This window comes from Oncorhynchus nerka, linkage group LG27, assembly GCF_034236695.1.
Source record: "Oncorhynchus nerka isolate Pitt River linkage group LG27, Oner_Uvic_2.0, whole genome shotgun sequence".
Classification (NCBI taxonomy): Eukaryota; Metazoa; Chordata; class Actinopteri; order Salmoniformes; family Salmonidae; genus Oncorhynchus; species Oncorhynchus nerka.
Genome location: NC_088422.1, coordinates 35369858 through 35386702, shown reverse-complemented (window position 1 = coordinate 35386702; position 16845 = coordinate 35369858). Strand labels below are relative to the sequence as shown.

The following is a 16845-nucleotide window of genomic DNA, read 5'->3' as shown; positions in this document are numbered from 1 at the left end:
ATCACTGTGTGGTTGGCTGGCAGCAGCTGACTAGCATAAACTCACATCCCCTGGTGGAAGCGGTTTTGTGCAGGCTAGTGAGAAAGCCGCAACATGGGGAACGATAAGTACATGCTCTGTACGTTCTTACTATGAAATTCGTCTATTTTTATTTGAGAAAATTCAAAAGGAACAACTGGCTTCCAGATTTTAGGACGATGGAAATTTAACGGCGATGAAATTCTTTGCTTCGACCGCTATAGACGTTGACACCAAGAAACAATTTCCTTAGGTTATTCACCCGGAATAAAGCTGTTCTCTGGACAGGCTACACCGGCCTGTGCAGACTCTCTCAGCCATGGCTCTGGTTACTTTGCAGCGCTCCCCTACCCCAAGCGCTGCATCCACAGCCAGCACAACCACCACCAACGTGGGGGAGGTAAGCTTGGAAATAGCTGGAGAGACGTTTTTAGAAACGTCAACAAAGCGCAAGAAAACACCTAGGATACGTGGGAGTGACATAGGCCTAGACGTGCTAGCTAGATATGTAGCAATGGGATAAGCTAACTAGGTAATGTTAGTAGCTATTATTAGCCTCAACTCTATCGCTACCGAGCTAACGTTAGCTGGTGTCTAGAAAAGCTAGTAAGCAAAGTTGTCAGTAACACACTGATATAACGTAATGCTATTTATTGCCAGTTAGTAAAGTTATTCGCTTGCCAGCTAACGTTAGCTAGCGTACAACAAATATACAGTTTATCTAGTTAGCTAGCTTCTTGTTTGCCTTACTAGCTAGCTAATGAGCAGCGTAACTGCTGTGGCATTAGCTGGCTATTCATTTCCAATAGCATCGTTTGCCTGATTAGCTAGGTATCTGGTTATCTGCCAGGTAGTTTCATGTAAGTCATACCCTAATGTCCTGCTGCTGAATGCAGTAAGCTAGCTAGTCAGCTAAGAAATCACCAGTGTACTGCAGTGGTGCCATACAATTTGGTACTCCCAAATGTTAACATTTATTAAGTTAGTTGCCTAATATATCAGTTATTACCATCTTATTTATTAGGCAAACTACCTAGCTACTTGCTTATGTTAAAGTCAGTGTTATGGACAGCATGGGTTATTTTCTATGTTGTTCTGAGATGTCTTCTAAAAGGGACCAGTCAATGAGGTGAAATGTGACATGTAACTTCATACAGTCATGAGGTAGAGTAGTGGTTCCCAACCAGAGATACTAAGACCCCTGGGGGTACTTGGTGTATCCACAGGGGTACTTGAGAAGACTCAAGAGACTATATGCCTGCTGGTAAAATGCACATGAGGTACTTCATTGGTATGCTGGGCAGAGCAAAATTCATTTTGTGGTACAGTAACCGAAAAGGGTTGGGAACCACTGTGGTAAGAGGCCTAAGTCATACTTTCCATAAGAGTCAAGATAGTCTGCCAAAATCAAACTAGCATAAGTCAGGTGAGCTTTGAACACTTCCATGATGGCAAAATAAACTCTTGGTACTGCTCCTTGTGCTTATTTGTTTATTCAGATTAACCAACAGCCAATGAATAAACCACAAGAACAATCCCATCTCAAAATGCAAATCAAACCAAAGTTTATTGGTCGCGTACACAGATTTGCAGATGTTATCGCAGGTGCAGTGAAATGCTTATGCTTCTAGCTCCAACAGTGCAGTAATACCTAGCAATTAAAAAAAAACAATACACACATAATATAGTTATATAGGATGAGCCATGACTAAAATACAGTATATACATAAAGTGGGTAAAACAGTATCTGAACATTATTAAAGTGACCACTGTTCAGTGACTATGTACATACTGCAGCAGTCTCTAAGGTTCAGGGCAGGGTACTGGGCGGAGGCCGGCTAGTGGTGACTGTTTAACAGTCTGATGGCCTGTTTCTCCGTCTCTTGGTCCCAGCTTTGATGCACTTGTACTGTTTCCGCCTTCTAGATGGTACCGGGGTGAACAGGCCGTGGCAACAGTTTGGGGAAGGCCCTTTCCTGTTTCAGCATGACAATGCACACGTGCACAAAGCGAGGTCCATATAGAAATGGTTTGTCGAGATTGGTGTGTGGAAGAACTTGACTGTCCTGCACAGAGCACTGACCTCAACCCCATCAAATACCTTTGGGATGAATTGGAACACCGACGTCGAGCCAGGCCTAATCACCCAACATCAGAGCCCAACCTCACTAATGCTCTTAGCAAGGCACCGCAGCAATGTTCCAACATCTAGTGGAAAGCCTTCCCAGAAGAGTGGAGGCTGTTAAAGCAGTAAAGGGGGGACCAACTCCGTATTAATGCCCATGATTTTGGAACAAGATGTTCGACAAGCAGGTGTACACATACCTTTGGTCATGTAGTATAACAGTTAGTGCCTACACATCACAGTGACATTTAGATGTCACTCATGAAAGATAGCTACAATCGAAGTACTGTTTTTGTGCACCTTCTCAACCAGTTGGGGGCGCTAACTGTTAATAGAAACAGGAGTCACGCTAAATACAACAAAGGCTCTAGCCTACAGCAGGTTTTCTCCACTCGCCCTTATTGGGTAGATTTGTCTTGAAGATGACAACAACCATGGTTAGGCCTGAATCAAGAACTGGTACTTGAGCATTAGCTGACCTTTCTTTTCCTTCGTTAGGCTGCCGCTTTACTTTTTTAGCTACTGAGTCATTGGGCCTGACGCATTACACCTGCCATTTAAAAAAATGAAACGTGTAAAAAGAAACACCTTTATCGTGAAGATGGTTGAGCTGGCCTGACTGAGGACCAGCCTTCCTTGTCACTGCCTGACACTCATTTTCAATGTGGGATAGAATTGACTGGCTGCTTCCAGGGCTCTTCCCAAGGGCCTGTCTGATGAGGAGCAGCCAAGCCCCTCAGGAAGCTGCTGCAGCTATGATGTCATCCTCACATGGAGGGTGGGGGGATGTGGAGGGAAAGTGATGAGTGGAGGATGGTGGTGGGGTAACAATATGGTAGTTGTTGTGACGGTGTAAGGTAGGCTACATGATTTTGCCAACAATGGAGAGTTTCATCCTTACCCTACAAGGTGAAATTTGGCTATTGTCATGTGTCTCGCTGTGGGAGAATTATGGCTGGGATTTCACTTGTAGTGTGTGCAGGGCTGTTCAAGTCAATTATTGGCTTACTCTCCCGGATAACCAACTGAAACCCATGTTAAACACAGCTTTTGACACGTCCCAGTTATGAGTTTCACCCTGATGCCTGTCCCCTGGTTGAATGGGTAGAGGTAGAGACCAACCTCAGAGGCCTTACCTCACCTTATCTGCACCGTTTGTTTAGATGGGGGGAAAAATACTTTTTGTGTGTGTTTATAAAAATGTTAGGTTTGACAATGACGTATGTTCGCTGTTTTGAACCCATTCTGCTCATCACAAGTGTGATGCTCGCCCGATTTAGTTTGTTAGATACAGTAGTGGAAAGTGCCGTGGGTTTTGGAGCTGAAATACAGTGTTGGATACATCTTGTCACAACATTTTCCTCTTACTGCTGCAGTACCTAACCTTAGCAGGGACCTTGTGCTTCTCATTAGTAGTGCTTTGGTTGACAATCCTCAGGCTTTATTAGGTGAAACTTCTGGAGAATGGCCCACCTCCTCACAGTTACATGTCGCCATGTTACTATAACCTGATACTCCCAGTCTATATCTTTCCTGGAACAATAACTGTTTTTAAGACATTTACTGTGGTGAAACTATCATAAAGAATGGCCACATTCCCTCCATTTAGTGGCGTTCACCTCTCTCATAAAGCCAGGTGGGTCATTCTCACGAAACTGAATGAATACATTTTTCACTAAATTTCCTCTTGAAACATATTAGGATCTGTACTAATCTGTACTATTGTATAATTATAGTTTTTTTTATTGAGATATTATGCATTTTAACAACATTTTCACAAAAGTCCAAAAAGTAGTGAACAAACCAATATTTATATATTTTTTTACATTGCTCCCCTAATGAAAATGAGTCAGTTAAACATCACACTGAAAGTATAAATATTTCAAATTAATGATATAATTATAAAGTTAATCAGACTTTTTCCTCAATTTGAGCTCTTTAGCCGTGTCGGTAATGAGAAGGACAAGTGGAGTAAAGGGGGTGTTTAAGAATAATCATTCTGAAGGCATATAAGCAAATACATTAACTTAACTTGTGTTCATATAAGGATTACTCCTCTAGATGAGGAATCATGGGTGAATACAACTTTACAGTACATTCGGAAAGTATTCTGACCCCTTGACTTTTTCTAAAATGGATTGAATCACCCCCCCCAATCTACACACAATACCCCATAATGACAAAGCAAAAACAGGTTTTTAGAATAAAAAAATTAACTGATATCACATTTACATAAGTATTCAGACCCTTTACGCGGTACTTTGTTGAGGAGATTACAGCATTGAGTCTTCTTGGGTATGACGTTACAAGCTTGGCACACCTGTATTTGGGGAGTTTCTCCCATTCTTCTCTGCAGGTCCTCTCAAGCTCTGTCAGATTGGATGGGGAGTGTCGCTGCACAGCTATTTTCTTTACAGAGATGCTTGATTTGGTGTCCTTGGCCACTCAAGGACATTCCGAGACTTGTCCCAAAGCCACTCCTGCGTTGTCTTGGCAGTGTTCTTAGGGCCGTTGTCCTGTTGGAAGGTGAACCTTCGCCCCAGTCTGAGGTCCTGAGTGCTCTAGAGCAGGTTTACATCAATGTGCTTTGCTCTGCTCATCTTTCCCTCGATCCTGACTAGTCTCCCAGTCCCTGCTGCTGAAACACCTCCCCACGGCATGATGATAATGCTGCCACCACCACCTCTGGAGCTCTGTCAGAGTGACCATCGGGTTCATGGTCACCTCTCTGACCAAGGCTCTTCTCCCCTGATTGCTCAGTTAGGCCGGGCGGCCAGGTCTAGGAAGAGTCTTGGTGGTTACACACTCTTCCATTTAAGAATGATGGAGGCCACTGTGTACTTGGGAACCTTCAATGCTGCAGACATTTTTTGGTACCCTTCCACAGGTCTGTGCCTCAACACAATCCTGTCTCGGAGCTTTACGGACAATTCCTTTCGACCTCATTGCTTGGTTTTTGCTCAGACATGCACTGTCAACTGTGGGACCTTTATATATAGACATGTGTGTGCCTTTTCAAATCATGTCCAATCAATTGAATTTACCACAGGTGGACTCCAATTAAGTTGTAGAAACATCTCAAGAATGATCAATGGAAACAGGATGCACTCAAGCTAAATTTGAAGTCTCATAGCAACGGCTCTGAATATGTAAAAGTATTTCTTTTTATTTGTAATGCATTTGCAAAAAATTCAAAAAACCTGTTTTCGCTTTGTCATTATGGGGTATTGTGTGTAGATTGACACTTATTTAATACATTTTAGAATAAGGCTGTACCATTTTTTAAATTTTTTTAAGAGAAGGGGTCTGAATACTTTCCGAATGCACTGTTTTAAAGTTTTGACAGGACCTTAAACTGTTATGGTAATGAGACCAACTACAGCAATGTATTTGGTGTTTTATTCAAGTATGTTAGGTTTTTCTAAAGATTTAATATTTGATTAAAATAATTGAATCTTCCTTCTAACCCCCCCACATTTTTTTTTTTTATCTGAACCTGCACTTGGTTTGACCCCCTCCACCCCTAGTTCTGACTCTACTAATAGCTACTTTATTGAGGAAAAATGTACTTTGTATGCCTGTGATATGTGGTTGTCCCACCTTCATCTTAAGATGAATGCACTAACTGTAAGTCGCTCTGGATAAGAGCATCTGCTAAATTACTTAAATGTAAAAAAAAAAAAATCGAAATAAAAGTGCATGCTGTCTTTTTAAGACCTAATGATGTCGTTCAACACAAATTGAGAGCAACAGGAGAGACGTGACTGAGGAGAGGGAGACTAAGTTAATTAATACAGTTTTTAGAAATGACTGGTTTTTGGTGACAATCCACTTTCAAATCAGTATATTTTGCATTATGGTTTTTATATTATCACAAACAAAGTACTAGAGTAGCGAACTGATGTTAGCTTCAGCTGTAAGCTTGAAGCTACAGGTATTTCCTTGCATTGTAAAGGGTTCTAGCCTGTAATGGACTTTTGTTTTGCGAACAGTAATTAAGTGTGTTAGTTCCCCACTCATGCTGCACAGAAGTTAACATGATGCATCCCAGCCTCAGCCCATAGTACAGGGATTCCTTAGGACGAGCTAGTAATGAGTAAGTGGAGCAGGCATGGTGCCGGTGCTTTCACACTATATGGGGATGTCTGCTGCGCCGATAGACAGACTTGATCCTCTCTCTATCAGTATATGACACATTTAATAGAAGTACCGAAAGTAACACATTCTATAACCTAAATGTTTTTCATGTTCAAGTATCGAAAAAGTACAGCAATTTTGGTATAATTAACAGTAGTGTTGATTTGTTGGGGCGTTGGTAGAGTTGTCTGTTCCAAGGTTAGCCTAGGTTAAATACATTTATGTGAACATTGAAACCTCAACATTGTGTATTAGACTAGATGCACACTGAGTGTACAAAACATTAGGAACACCTACTCTTTCCATGACAGACTAACCAGGTGAAAGCTATGATCCCTTCCTTATTGATGTCACTTGTTAAATCCACTTCAGTGTAGATTGAGAGGAGACAGGTTAAAGAATGATTTTTAAGTCTAGAGACGATTTGAGACATGGATTGTGTATGTGTGCCATTCAGAGGGTGAATTGGCAAGACAAAATATTTAAGTGCCTTGAACGGGGTATGGTCGTAGATGCCAGGCGCACCAGTTTGAGTGTGTCAAGAACTGCAACGCTGCAGTTTTTTTCATGCTCAACAGTTTTCTGTGTTTATTAAGAATGGTGCACCACCCAAAGGACATCCAGCCAACTTTACACAACTGTGGGAAGCATTGGAGTCAACATGTGCCAGCATCCCTGGCGAACGCTTTCGACACCTTGCCCAACGAATTAAGCTGTTCTGAAGGCAAATGGGGGTGCAACTCAATATTAGGAAGGTGTTTAATGTTTTGTACACTCTGTTTATTTTGGGAAACATTTCTATAATAGGTTTATAAAATAATATTGACAATCTACCCCTGAATCCACTCAACTCTTCAATGAGTTGTAAGTAATGAGAATTAGGTTCCCCTCATTATATCCCTCTGTAGAATAGTAACCTACCTATCAGAGCTTATTATGAGGCAAAACATGTACTCTGAATTGTGGATAGATTAATGTCCATCTGATACTAATGGCTGCACTGTAGAGCTTCAATGTCTTGTAGTATCAGATTTGTAACTTTTGCTTATTTTTGCTCTGCCTTTTCTTGGTTTACAGGACTTTGGGAGTGATGATGAGCGCCGGCTAAATCAGAGGTAAGTGTTCTTAGTACTTACAGTACTAAAGATGGTCTTGCTAGGGTAGCTCAGAGCTGCTGCTCCTTTCTATCCATTATTTTGCATGGGGAAGCATGCTACAGCTACATATTATGCCAAATGGAGAGTAATAGGAGGACTTTTTTGTGATTTGCGTTTGTGGGTGGAGGTGTGGGGTAAGCGTTCCAGATCAACTGATGCCTTACCTCTGGGTTTGTGTAGAGTTTGGAGATACTGTATATCTGGTCTGGTCCCTCTCAATGACAGCCACCACCAGGGGTAAAAGTAAGGCGGTACTGTCTGGTATGGTGTCCCGGCAAAATAAATAGTGGGCGTACCTGTACCGGTAAAACGTGAGCCTATCATAATTAATACAACACGGCCCCTCAAAATATAGGCTATTACAGCATTATTAGGAGCGATAGCGTAGCCTAGTGGTTGCAAGATCGAATCCCCAAGCTGACAAGGTCGTTCTGCCCCTGAACAAGGCAATTAACCCACTGTTCCTAGGCCGCCATTGAAAATAAGAATTTGTTCTTAACTGACTTGCCTAGTTAAATAAAATAATTTAACATTACAGCATGTCAGCCTCATGAATAATTTGCTAATTGACTGGAAACCGGGTGGTATACGCTCCAAATTGCGTTGTGGTTTGAGGAGAACACTTACATTTTGTCAAGGTGGAGAAGTGGCTGAGACGCTCGTTGGCAAGGCGGAGATGAGTGGCCGAGACCGAGGCACGCGCGGACAACAGTGGATTAATAATTTCGGGCTACAAGTGTAGGCCTATTGACAATCGCAGAATGTCATTACAATGCACATAGGTGTTTTGTAACATATGTCTCTTTCCATTCATCAAATTGTGGGTGCACATTGCACTGTTGGGGTTTGGATGCTGAAATTATTTTGTGAGTGGACGAATGTGCGCGGATAGCCTACAGGGGCGCCTTTTGTTAAGAGTGATTGTTTGACAATCGGATGAAAACGTCATGGCTGTGTTTATGCCACATTAAGAGACAAAGGCGGCTTGTCTATAAGGCTAGGGGACGCTAAGTTTTCCCTCAAGTGAATTGAATTGCCAAAATTATATAGCCTAATTAGCGTACTCCTGTCTATACAGAAATACATAAAATCATTCAAAATAGGCTACTACACCAGAAAGCAGGATTTGGCCACAGAGGCTCATTAGCTGCTTACTTAAAAACACGTTTTTATCGCATAGCCTACAATCTAAAAGGGCCCGCAATTTGAGCAGCGCGCGTTGCAAATACCAAATAGATGATTGTTGAGTAGCGACTGTCAGTGAAAAGCAGAGACCCAGCCAGTCATATTGCAATATTTAAAAATAAAATAAGGGAAAAACTGTTGTAAAGAGATTACAATATAAATACCCCAATCTGTCTTTCAGTTATCAACATTTTTTTGTTTAATTGAGCGAACGGTAGCCTATCATATTGGCACTAGAGGAGAACATCGGAAATATCCCCGGTGAGTGTGCATATTCACTGTCTTTGTCATTGGGTCAGTGCCACTTTAGTTTGTTTTTGGACAATCATTTCCTCCTCCAGGTTAAATGGATGTCATATTGTATTTGTGTCTCCCCTTTTCGTAGACCAATTATATGTATCAGACAACATCGTTTTTATTGATCTGTTTGTCAGTGTCACCAGAGTAGGCTACCCTGTAGTTTTTGTAGTATAAAAAAAACGCTCACCTGGGTGTCACTACCGGTAAGAAATGAAATGTTCTTTCACCTCTGGTCACCACTGTAGAAATGATTAAGAAATGTTGACTGTCTATACAGGGTAGTCACCTATCTCTAATAGACAATTAGACAAAATATTGTCTTCCCTTTTTTGCTAGTCATTGTTGCAACAGGTGCTTAAAGGCCCAGTGCAGTAAATAACGTGATTTACCTGTGTTTTATATATATTTCCACACAGAGGTTGGAATAATACTGTGAAATTGTGAAAATTATGAAAATGTACTTTTAGTGTAAGAGCTGTTTGAAAAGAACAGCTGAAATTTCAGCCTGTTTTGGAATTTTGGCCTGCCTGGTGACATCACCAGAAGGTGAATTAGTTAATATACCAATAAGAAAGAGTTCCAAATGTCTGCCAATAACCGCTCATTTTCAGTCTACCACTCCCAGACAGTCCTAGCTAAATTCTTGCTTGAGAAATAGCTCTTTGCTAAGAAGCTATTTTTGTTTCTTTTTGACCATTTTAATTGAAAATATCTCAGTAATATACTTCACTGTTACCCGGAAATTATTTGATATTGAGAGAAAAACGGCTGCAATGGACCTTTAAAACGCCAACACCAGTAGAAATCTACATTTTCAAGCTGAAAGACGACCAATAAGTCAATAAGTCATTGTTTTAGTCAAAGTATGATATACAGTGCATTTAGAAAGTATTCAGAACCCTTGACCTTTTCCACATTTTGTGGATTGATTAAATTATTTTTCCTCAATCAATCTACACAGAATATCACATAATGACAACGCAAAAACAGGTTTTTATAAATGTTTGCAAATTTATATTTAAAAAAAACTGATATCAGCCTTTACTCAGTACTTTGTTGACGTTTGGCAGTTCTACAGCCTCAAATCTTCTTGGATGCTACAAGCTTGGCACACCTGTATTTGGGGAATTTATTCCATTCTTCTTTGCAGATCCTCTCAAGTTCAGTCAGGTTGGATGGTGAGCATCACTGCACAGCTATTTTCAGGTCTCTCCAGAGATGTTAGATCGGTTTCAAGTCCAGGCTCTGGCTGGGCCACTCAAGGACATTCAGAGACTTGTCCCGAAGCCCACTCCTGCGTTGTCTTGGCTGTGTTTTTAATGTCATTGTCCTGTTCAAGGTGAACCTTCGCCCCAGTCTGAGGTCCTGCTCGCTCTGGAGCAGGTTTTCATCAAGGATCTCTCTGTACTTTGCTCTTTTCATCTTTCCCTCGATCCTGGCCAGTCTCTTAGTCCCTGCCACTGAAAAACATCCCCAAAGGATGATGCTGCAACCACGATGCTTCACCGTAGGAATGGTATTGGCCAGGTGATGAGCGGTGCTTCCTACAGATGTGACGCTTGGCATTCAGGCCAGATAATCTTGTTTGTCATGGTCTGAGAGTCCTTTAGGTGCTTTTTGGCAAACTCCAACCGAACTGTCATGTGCCTTTTAGTGAGGAGTGGCTTCCGTCTGGCCACTCTACCATAAAGGCCTGATTGGTGGAGTGCTGCAGAGATGGTTATCCTTCTGGAATGTTCTCCCATCTCCACAGAGGAACTCTGAAGCTCTGACAGAGTGACCATTGGGTTCTTGGTCACTTCTCTGACCAAGGTCCTTCTCCCCCTATTGCTCAGTTTGGCCGGGCAGTCAGCTCTAGGAAGAGTCTTGGTGGTTCCAAACTTCTTCCATTTAAGAATGATGGAGGACACTGTGTTCTTGGGGACCGTCAATGGTGCATAAATGTTTTGGTTCCCCTCCCCCAGATCTATGAATTGACACAATCCTGTCTCTGAGCTCTACGGACAATTCCTTGACCTCATGGCTTGGTTTTTGCTCTGACATGCACTGTCAACTGTGGGACCTTATATAGACAGGTGTGTGCCTTTCCAAATCATGTCCAATCAATTGAATTGAAGTTGTAGAAACATTTCAGGGATGTTCAATGGAAACAGGATGCACCTGAGCTCGATTTTGATTCTCTTATTCTCTTAGTAAAGGGTCTGAATACTTATGTAAATGAGGTATTTCTGTTATTTTTAATACATTTGCAAAAATGTCTAAACTTGTTTTCGCCTTGTCATTATAGGGTATTGTATGAGGAACATTCTTATTTAATCCATTTGAGAATAAGGCTGTAACGTAACAAAATGGGGTCTGAATACTTTCTGAATGCACTGTATTTTGTCTTGAAGCGACAAAATCCGAACTGCCCACTTTGTGTAAATCCGTGTGAATATGGTGTCTTTTCCTATAATACAGGGGTGCAACTTTCACTGGGGAAGGGGGGTACAAATTTGATGATGTACCATTGTACCATTAACTAGCAGAGCTAGCCAAAAGTTGGTTATCCTATGCTAGCTAGCTGGCTAGATCACTAAGTTTGACTACTATTTTTGCCTTAATCACACTAGATCTGAATCAAACGATGAAACTAGCTGCCAAACGATTGAAGACTGATATTCTGACATTTCTTCAGCACAATATGATTTTTTTATTAGTCAGTATATCAATGTAACCATCTGTCCGTTTCCCCAGCTAATTCCCTACTTTTCACACTGACACGGTATAAGAGCTGTTTAAAATAAGCAAAGAGAAACGACAGTCCATCATTACTTTAAGACATGAAGGTCAGTCAATGCGGAACATTTCAAGAACTTTCTTCAAGTGCAGTCGCAAAAACCATCAAGCGCTATGATGAAACTGGCTCTCATGAGGACCGCCACAGGAAAGGAAGACTCAGAGTTTCCTCTGCTGCAGAGAATAAGTTCATTCAGACTACCATCCTCAGAAATCGTCAATTAACTGCACCTAAGATTGCAGCCAAAATAATTAAGAGTTCAGGTAACACATATCTCCACATCAACTGTTCAGAGGAGATTGCGTGAATCAGGCCTTCATGGTCAAATTGCTGCAAAGAAACCACTACTAAAGGACACCAATAAGAAAAAGAGGCTTGCTTGGTCCAACAAACATGAGTAATGGACATTAGACCGGTGGAAATCTGTCCTTTGGTCTAATGAGTCTAAATTTGAGATTTTTGGTTCCAACCGCCGTGTCTTTGTGAGACACAGAGTAGGTGAACGGATGATCTCCGCATGTGTGGTTCCCACTGTGAAGCATGGAGGATGAGGTGTAATGATTTGGGGGTGCTTTGATGGTGACACTGTCAGTGATTTATTTAGAATTCAAGGCACACTTAACCAGCATGGCTACCACAGCATTCTGGAGAGATACACCATCCCGTCTGGTTTGCACTTAGTGGGACTATCATTTTGTTTTTCAGCTAGACAATGATCCAAAACACACCAACAGGCGGTGTAAGGGCTATTCTACCAAGAAGGAGAATGATGGAGTGCTGCATCAGATGACCTGGCCTCCACAATCACCGACCTCAACTCAATTGAGATGAGTTGGACAGCAGAGTGAAGGGAAAGCAGCCAACAAGTGCTCAGCATATGTTGTAACTCCTTCAGACTGTTGGAAAAGCATTCCAGATGACTACCTCATGAAGCTTGTTGAGATAATTTCAAGATTGTACAAAGCTGTCATCCAGGCAAAGGGTGACTACTTTGAAGAATCTCAAATATAAAATATATTTTGATTTGTTTAACAATTTTTGGGGGTTACTACATGACTCCATATGTGTTATTTCATAGTTTTGATGTCTTCGCTATTATAATACAATGTAGAAAATAGTAAAATAAAGAAAAACCCTTGAATGAGTTGGTGTCCAAACTTTTGACTGGTACTGTATAACATGCATTTCCTCTAGGACAGGAAATTAGATTTAAATAGTGGCATCAACTTCCTCTGGGGGCCTTTTAAGGCTTTGTCTTTGTCTATCAGTTCACTGTAGTAATATGGATAAGAGATGAGTGTTTCTTTCAGGTATTACAGGACCGAGTGACTGAATCATGTCAGAACTTGGGGATGACATGTGGTTGAGACGATTACAGGCAGAAGGCGTTGAGCCTTTAAAGCGGAATCCTGCATTGAGCTTGTAAAGCTGAGTCTCCGGGGCTGGTTAAGAGAGAAAAGCTCAATGATGGATAGACTGATGAAATAGTATATATGCGTTGTTACTTTTTTTAGCTTTATTATTCTTTCTATTAAAAACATTGAAGGTAAGAGCTTCTGCCGTTGAGACTTTAAAAGTGTCCCAAATATTATTGTCAAACATGGAATTATGGATCTATTCCTCCTAAACCTGGAATATGGATCATCACTACCACCAAGGCAGACACATTTATTTTTTTATCTCTGAAGTTAAAAGTTGTTCTTTTGTTCTGAATGTATTCTTTAAGAAGCTTCACTAAAGTTGGATCTGTTTGGGGAGCTGTGCTCAGTTCTGATGTGTCCAGTGAAGCCTGCACTACCCATGTTGTACCCTTCTGGATTGGGAGAACCACTGACTCTTCAAATTGATGTCCTCTATCCACTATTTAGGAAATCTGCTATATTAGTTCATACAGTATATGGTCACCTTGTAAGTCATGGGTCACAGGTCAGACTTGCCTGCAGTCATTTCAAGGCAGCACACCACACCTCACCACTGCTAGCAATATCTCAGTTTCAATGGTCATGTGAGACCGTTTATAAAGGAGAAGGTAACTGAGAGTTGATACCCCAAACAGACTCTGAAAAATAGCCGTTGGCTTTTCCTTTGATCTCAGGCTCAGACATATTAGTCAGGTATGTTTGTATTATGTCCCATCTTTGTTCGCATCTGACTGACAAAGGAAGTCACAAATTAACTCTTGTTGGAGTTGCAGGGTTTATTCATTACAGAAGAGACTGGATCTTGAACATTTATTGGTTTGAGCAGTCAATTTCCATGTCTTTATTTCAATCAAAAACTCACTGAAAGGATGTAGCCTAGTGAGAACCATTTAAACAATGTGTGTCACTAAACCAAAGTTGTTTTCCCCTTGTGAAGTAATCAGAGTTTCTAGTTCTGATTGGGTGTGAAGGGCAAGATGCACCACGAACCTAGATTACTTAATTTGACAGATTTTATATGAATGTAGAATCGGATGTTTAACTGAAGAGGGCACGATAATGCCTATTCCCCCTCAGGAGACTGAAAAGATTTGGCATGGGTCCTCAGATCCTGAAAAAAATTCTACAGCTGTACCATCAAGAGCATCCTGACTCGTTGCATTACTGCCTGGTATGACAACTGCTCGGCCTCCGACCACAAGGCACTACAGAGAGTAGTGTGTATGACCCAGTACATCACTGGGCCCAAGCTTCCTGCCACCCAATACTTTTATACCAGGTGGTGTCAGAGGAAGGCCCTAAAAATTGTTAAAGACTCTAGCCACCCTAGTCATAGACTGTTCTTTCTGTTACTGCATGGTAAGCGGTACCGGAGAGCCAAGTCTAGGTCCAAAAGGCTTCTAAACAGCTTCCAAGCCATAAGACTTCATGAACACCTAATCAAATGGCTACCCAGACTATTTGCATTGACCCCCCCCCCCCCCCGGTCGTGGACAGGCAAAAAGGTCAAACCCAGATCAGAGTGGCAGACAGGATCTGGTCAGGCAGGCAGAATGGTCAGGCAGGCGGGTACAAAGTCCAGAAACAGGCAAGGGTCAAAACAGGGAGGACTAGAAAAAGGAAAATGCAAAAAGCAGGAGAACGGGAAAAACGCTGGTTGACTTGGAAATATACAAGACGAACTGGCACAAAGAGACAGGAAACACAGGGATAAATACACTGGGGAAAACAAGTGACACCTGGAGGGGGTGGAGACAGTAAGGAGGACAGGTGAAACTGATCAGGGACATCTTACTTTTTTGTCCTCAATTCTTGTGCATGTGTGTCAGACATTAGTTAATTTTTTGTTTTAGCTGAAAACAGGATGCCTGAAAGAAGGCCATAGCTTCCTGCTCTACTGTGCCCCTTAACAAAGGGGGGAGCGTGGAGGAGTGGAGGCCGTCACCCGTCATACATAGTGAGAGATGTGGCTCTCTGGATCCACAGATCAATAATCTTGGTCATTCATCACAGGGAGATTTACTGTTTACTGCATGAGGGCATGGAGGCAAAACAATCTGATTCTGCTGTGAAGTTCCGCCTCCTGTCTGTCCCACTGGTTTATTAGCCCTCACCCCCCATTAGTGACAAACCATCTCAGACCTGGAAACTATCAAACAGACTGAACACTGAGTGCGAGATGGAACTACACTGAACAAAAATATAAACGCAGCATGCAGCAATTTAAAAGATTTTACTGAGTTTGAGTTCATATAAGGAAATCAATCAATTTAAATAAATTCATGACCCTAATCTATGGGTTTCACAGATTTCAAATGAAGCTTTGGGTAGCTGCAGGAATAGGGTTGAGGAGTGTATGCATAGGGTTGAGGAGCGCATGCATTTGGGCAAAATATCACCTGTCGCATAGCGAGAGCATGCTCCTCAAAAGTGTGAAACGAAATAAGTGTTGTATTTATTTCTCACAACTGATGTTGCCTCTCCGGTTTCATTGAAAAACGGACAGGCGGGAAAGCGCGGCCTTCATTTGCTATTTGAGTGCATATTGATCACATATTTTTTTCCCATGCCTTTGTTCCTGTCCATTTAATAATGGGCCATTCTAAATCTAAACTAATTTGACATAATTAGTAAAGATGAGATTACATTGAGAATAGTCTGATGGGTGAAAATATGATCGCTTGTTGAGAGAACAGCTGTTCAGCCTGAGGCAAGGAATGGAGTGCGAGCATTTTCTCTCTCGACTTTCTCAAATCATCAATAGTCTATAGCAATCATGCAGCCCAAATATGTTCTGATTTATAAGACATTCTAAGGTTTGTATCATTCACAACTGAAGTTGCTAAGTAACTCCAAATCTAGCGTATAGGACCTGTTTCAAATGTTCACTTTTGCGCTCAGCCAATTCATACAGCCCACTTGCTTCGGAATGGGAAAAATATAATTTTCAATTTTATTCAATTCTTCTTACTATAAAACCATATAATATAAAATAATGGCATGGGATTTATAAGCATATCTTGTAAGCTAAATGAACAAGCCTATGGCATGGAGCATAGCCAGATAACATACAGTAGGCCAACTCAAAATACATGTTATTCATATCATAATGTTTCTTTAGACCTGACTAAAATAAATCATGGATTTGTGATTGCGTATATTAAATAGATTTATTAGACTTTTTAAATGTACATGTTCCAAAGGTGCACATCAGCGGCTTGAATGCAGCTTGTATGCTTGGAGGCATGGAGATGCTAAACTTGTTTATGTTAAATAACAGTCAAATACTGTGAGACTGGCAGACTTTTCCATGACAATAACCGTCTGACAAAATGTAATGACCGCCACAGCTCCATACCACTTGTCAGGCATAGAGAACTGATAATGCGTACTTGTTGGGATTGGTGTGGGTGGGGTTCCGTGGGTGGCTTTTAACCATTTCTTACCATGTTTTACTCGTTGTTAGAAAAAAGTTAGATGTTAGGTACTATATCATCGGTCTGCAAATTAGGGGTCGTGACCCCATGTTGGGTTGCCTGATATGAAAATGGGGTCGTGGAATATTTCCAAAATCCTGAGATTTTCTAAATATTTTTTATGAAACCACGCACTATTGCAGAATCTTTTATATTACCTGCTGCAATTGATATGGTGAAAACAATGTATGGGGATGCAGAGGCACAGAAACTCACATCAATACTGTTGAACTAAGAATTTCTGCTA

General features: G+C 41.3%; 1 protein-coding gene across 4 annotated transcripts in view; it reads left to right on the top strand.

The window, feature by feature from the left end:
* Positions 1-16845, top strand: part of LOC115118910 (protein phosphatase Slingshot homolog 1-like) — a 67930-nt gene continuing 51085 nt past the window's right edge. For 2 of the 4 annotated variants that reach the window (XM_029647639.2, XM_029647638.2), the window contains exons 1-2: positions 2-418; positions 7358-7395. In XM_029647639.2, the coding sequence (XP_029503499.1) occupies positions 338-418; positions 7358-7395 (119 nt within the window). In that variant the 5' untranslated portion in view covers positions 2-337. Of the gene's footprint in view, positions 419-1943; positions 7036-7357; positions 7396-16845 lie in introns of those variants that run through there. The other 2 variants (XM_065011611.1, XM_065011610.1) reach the window with 2 other exon arrangements.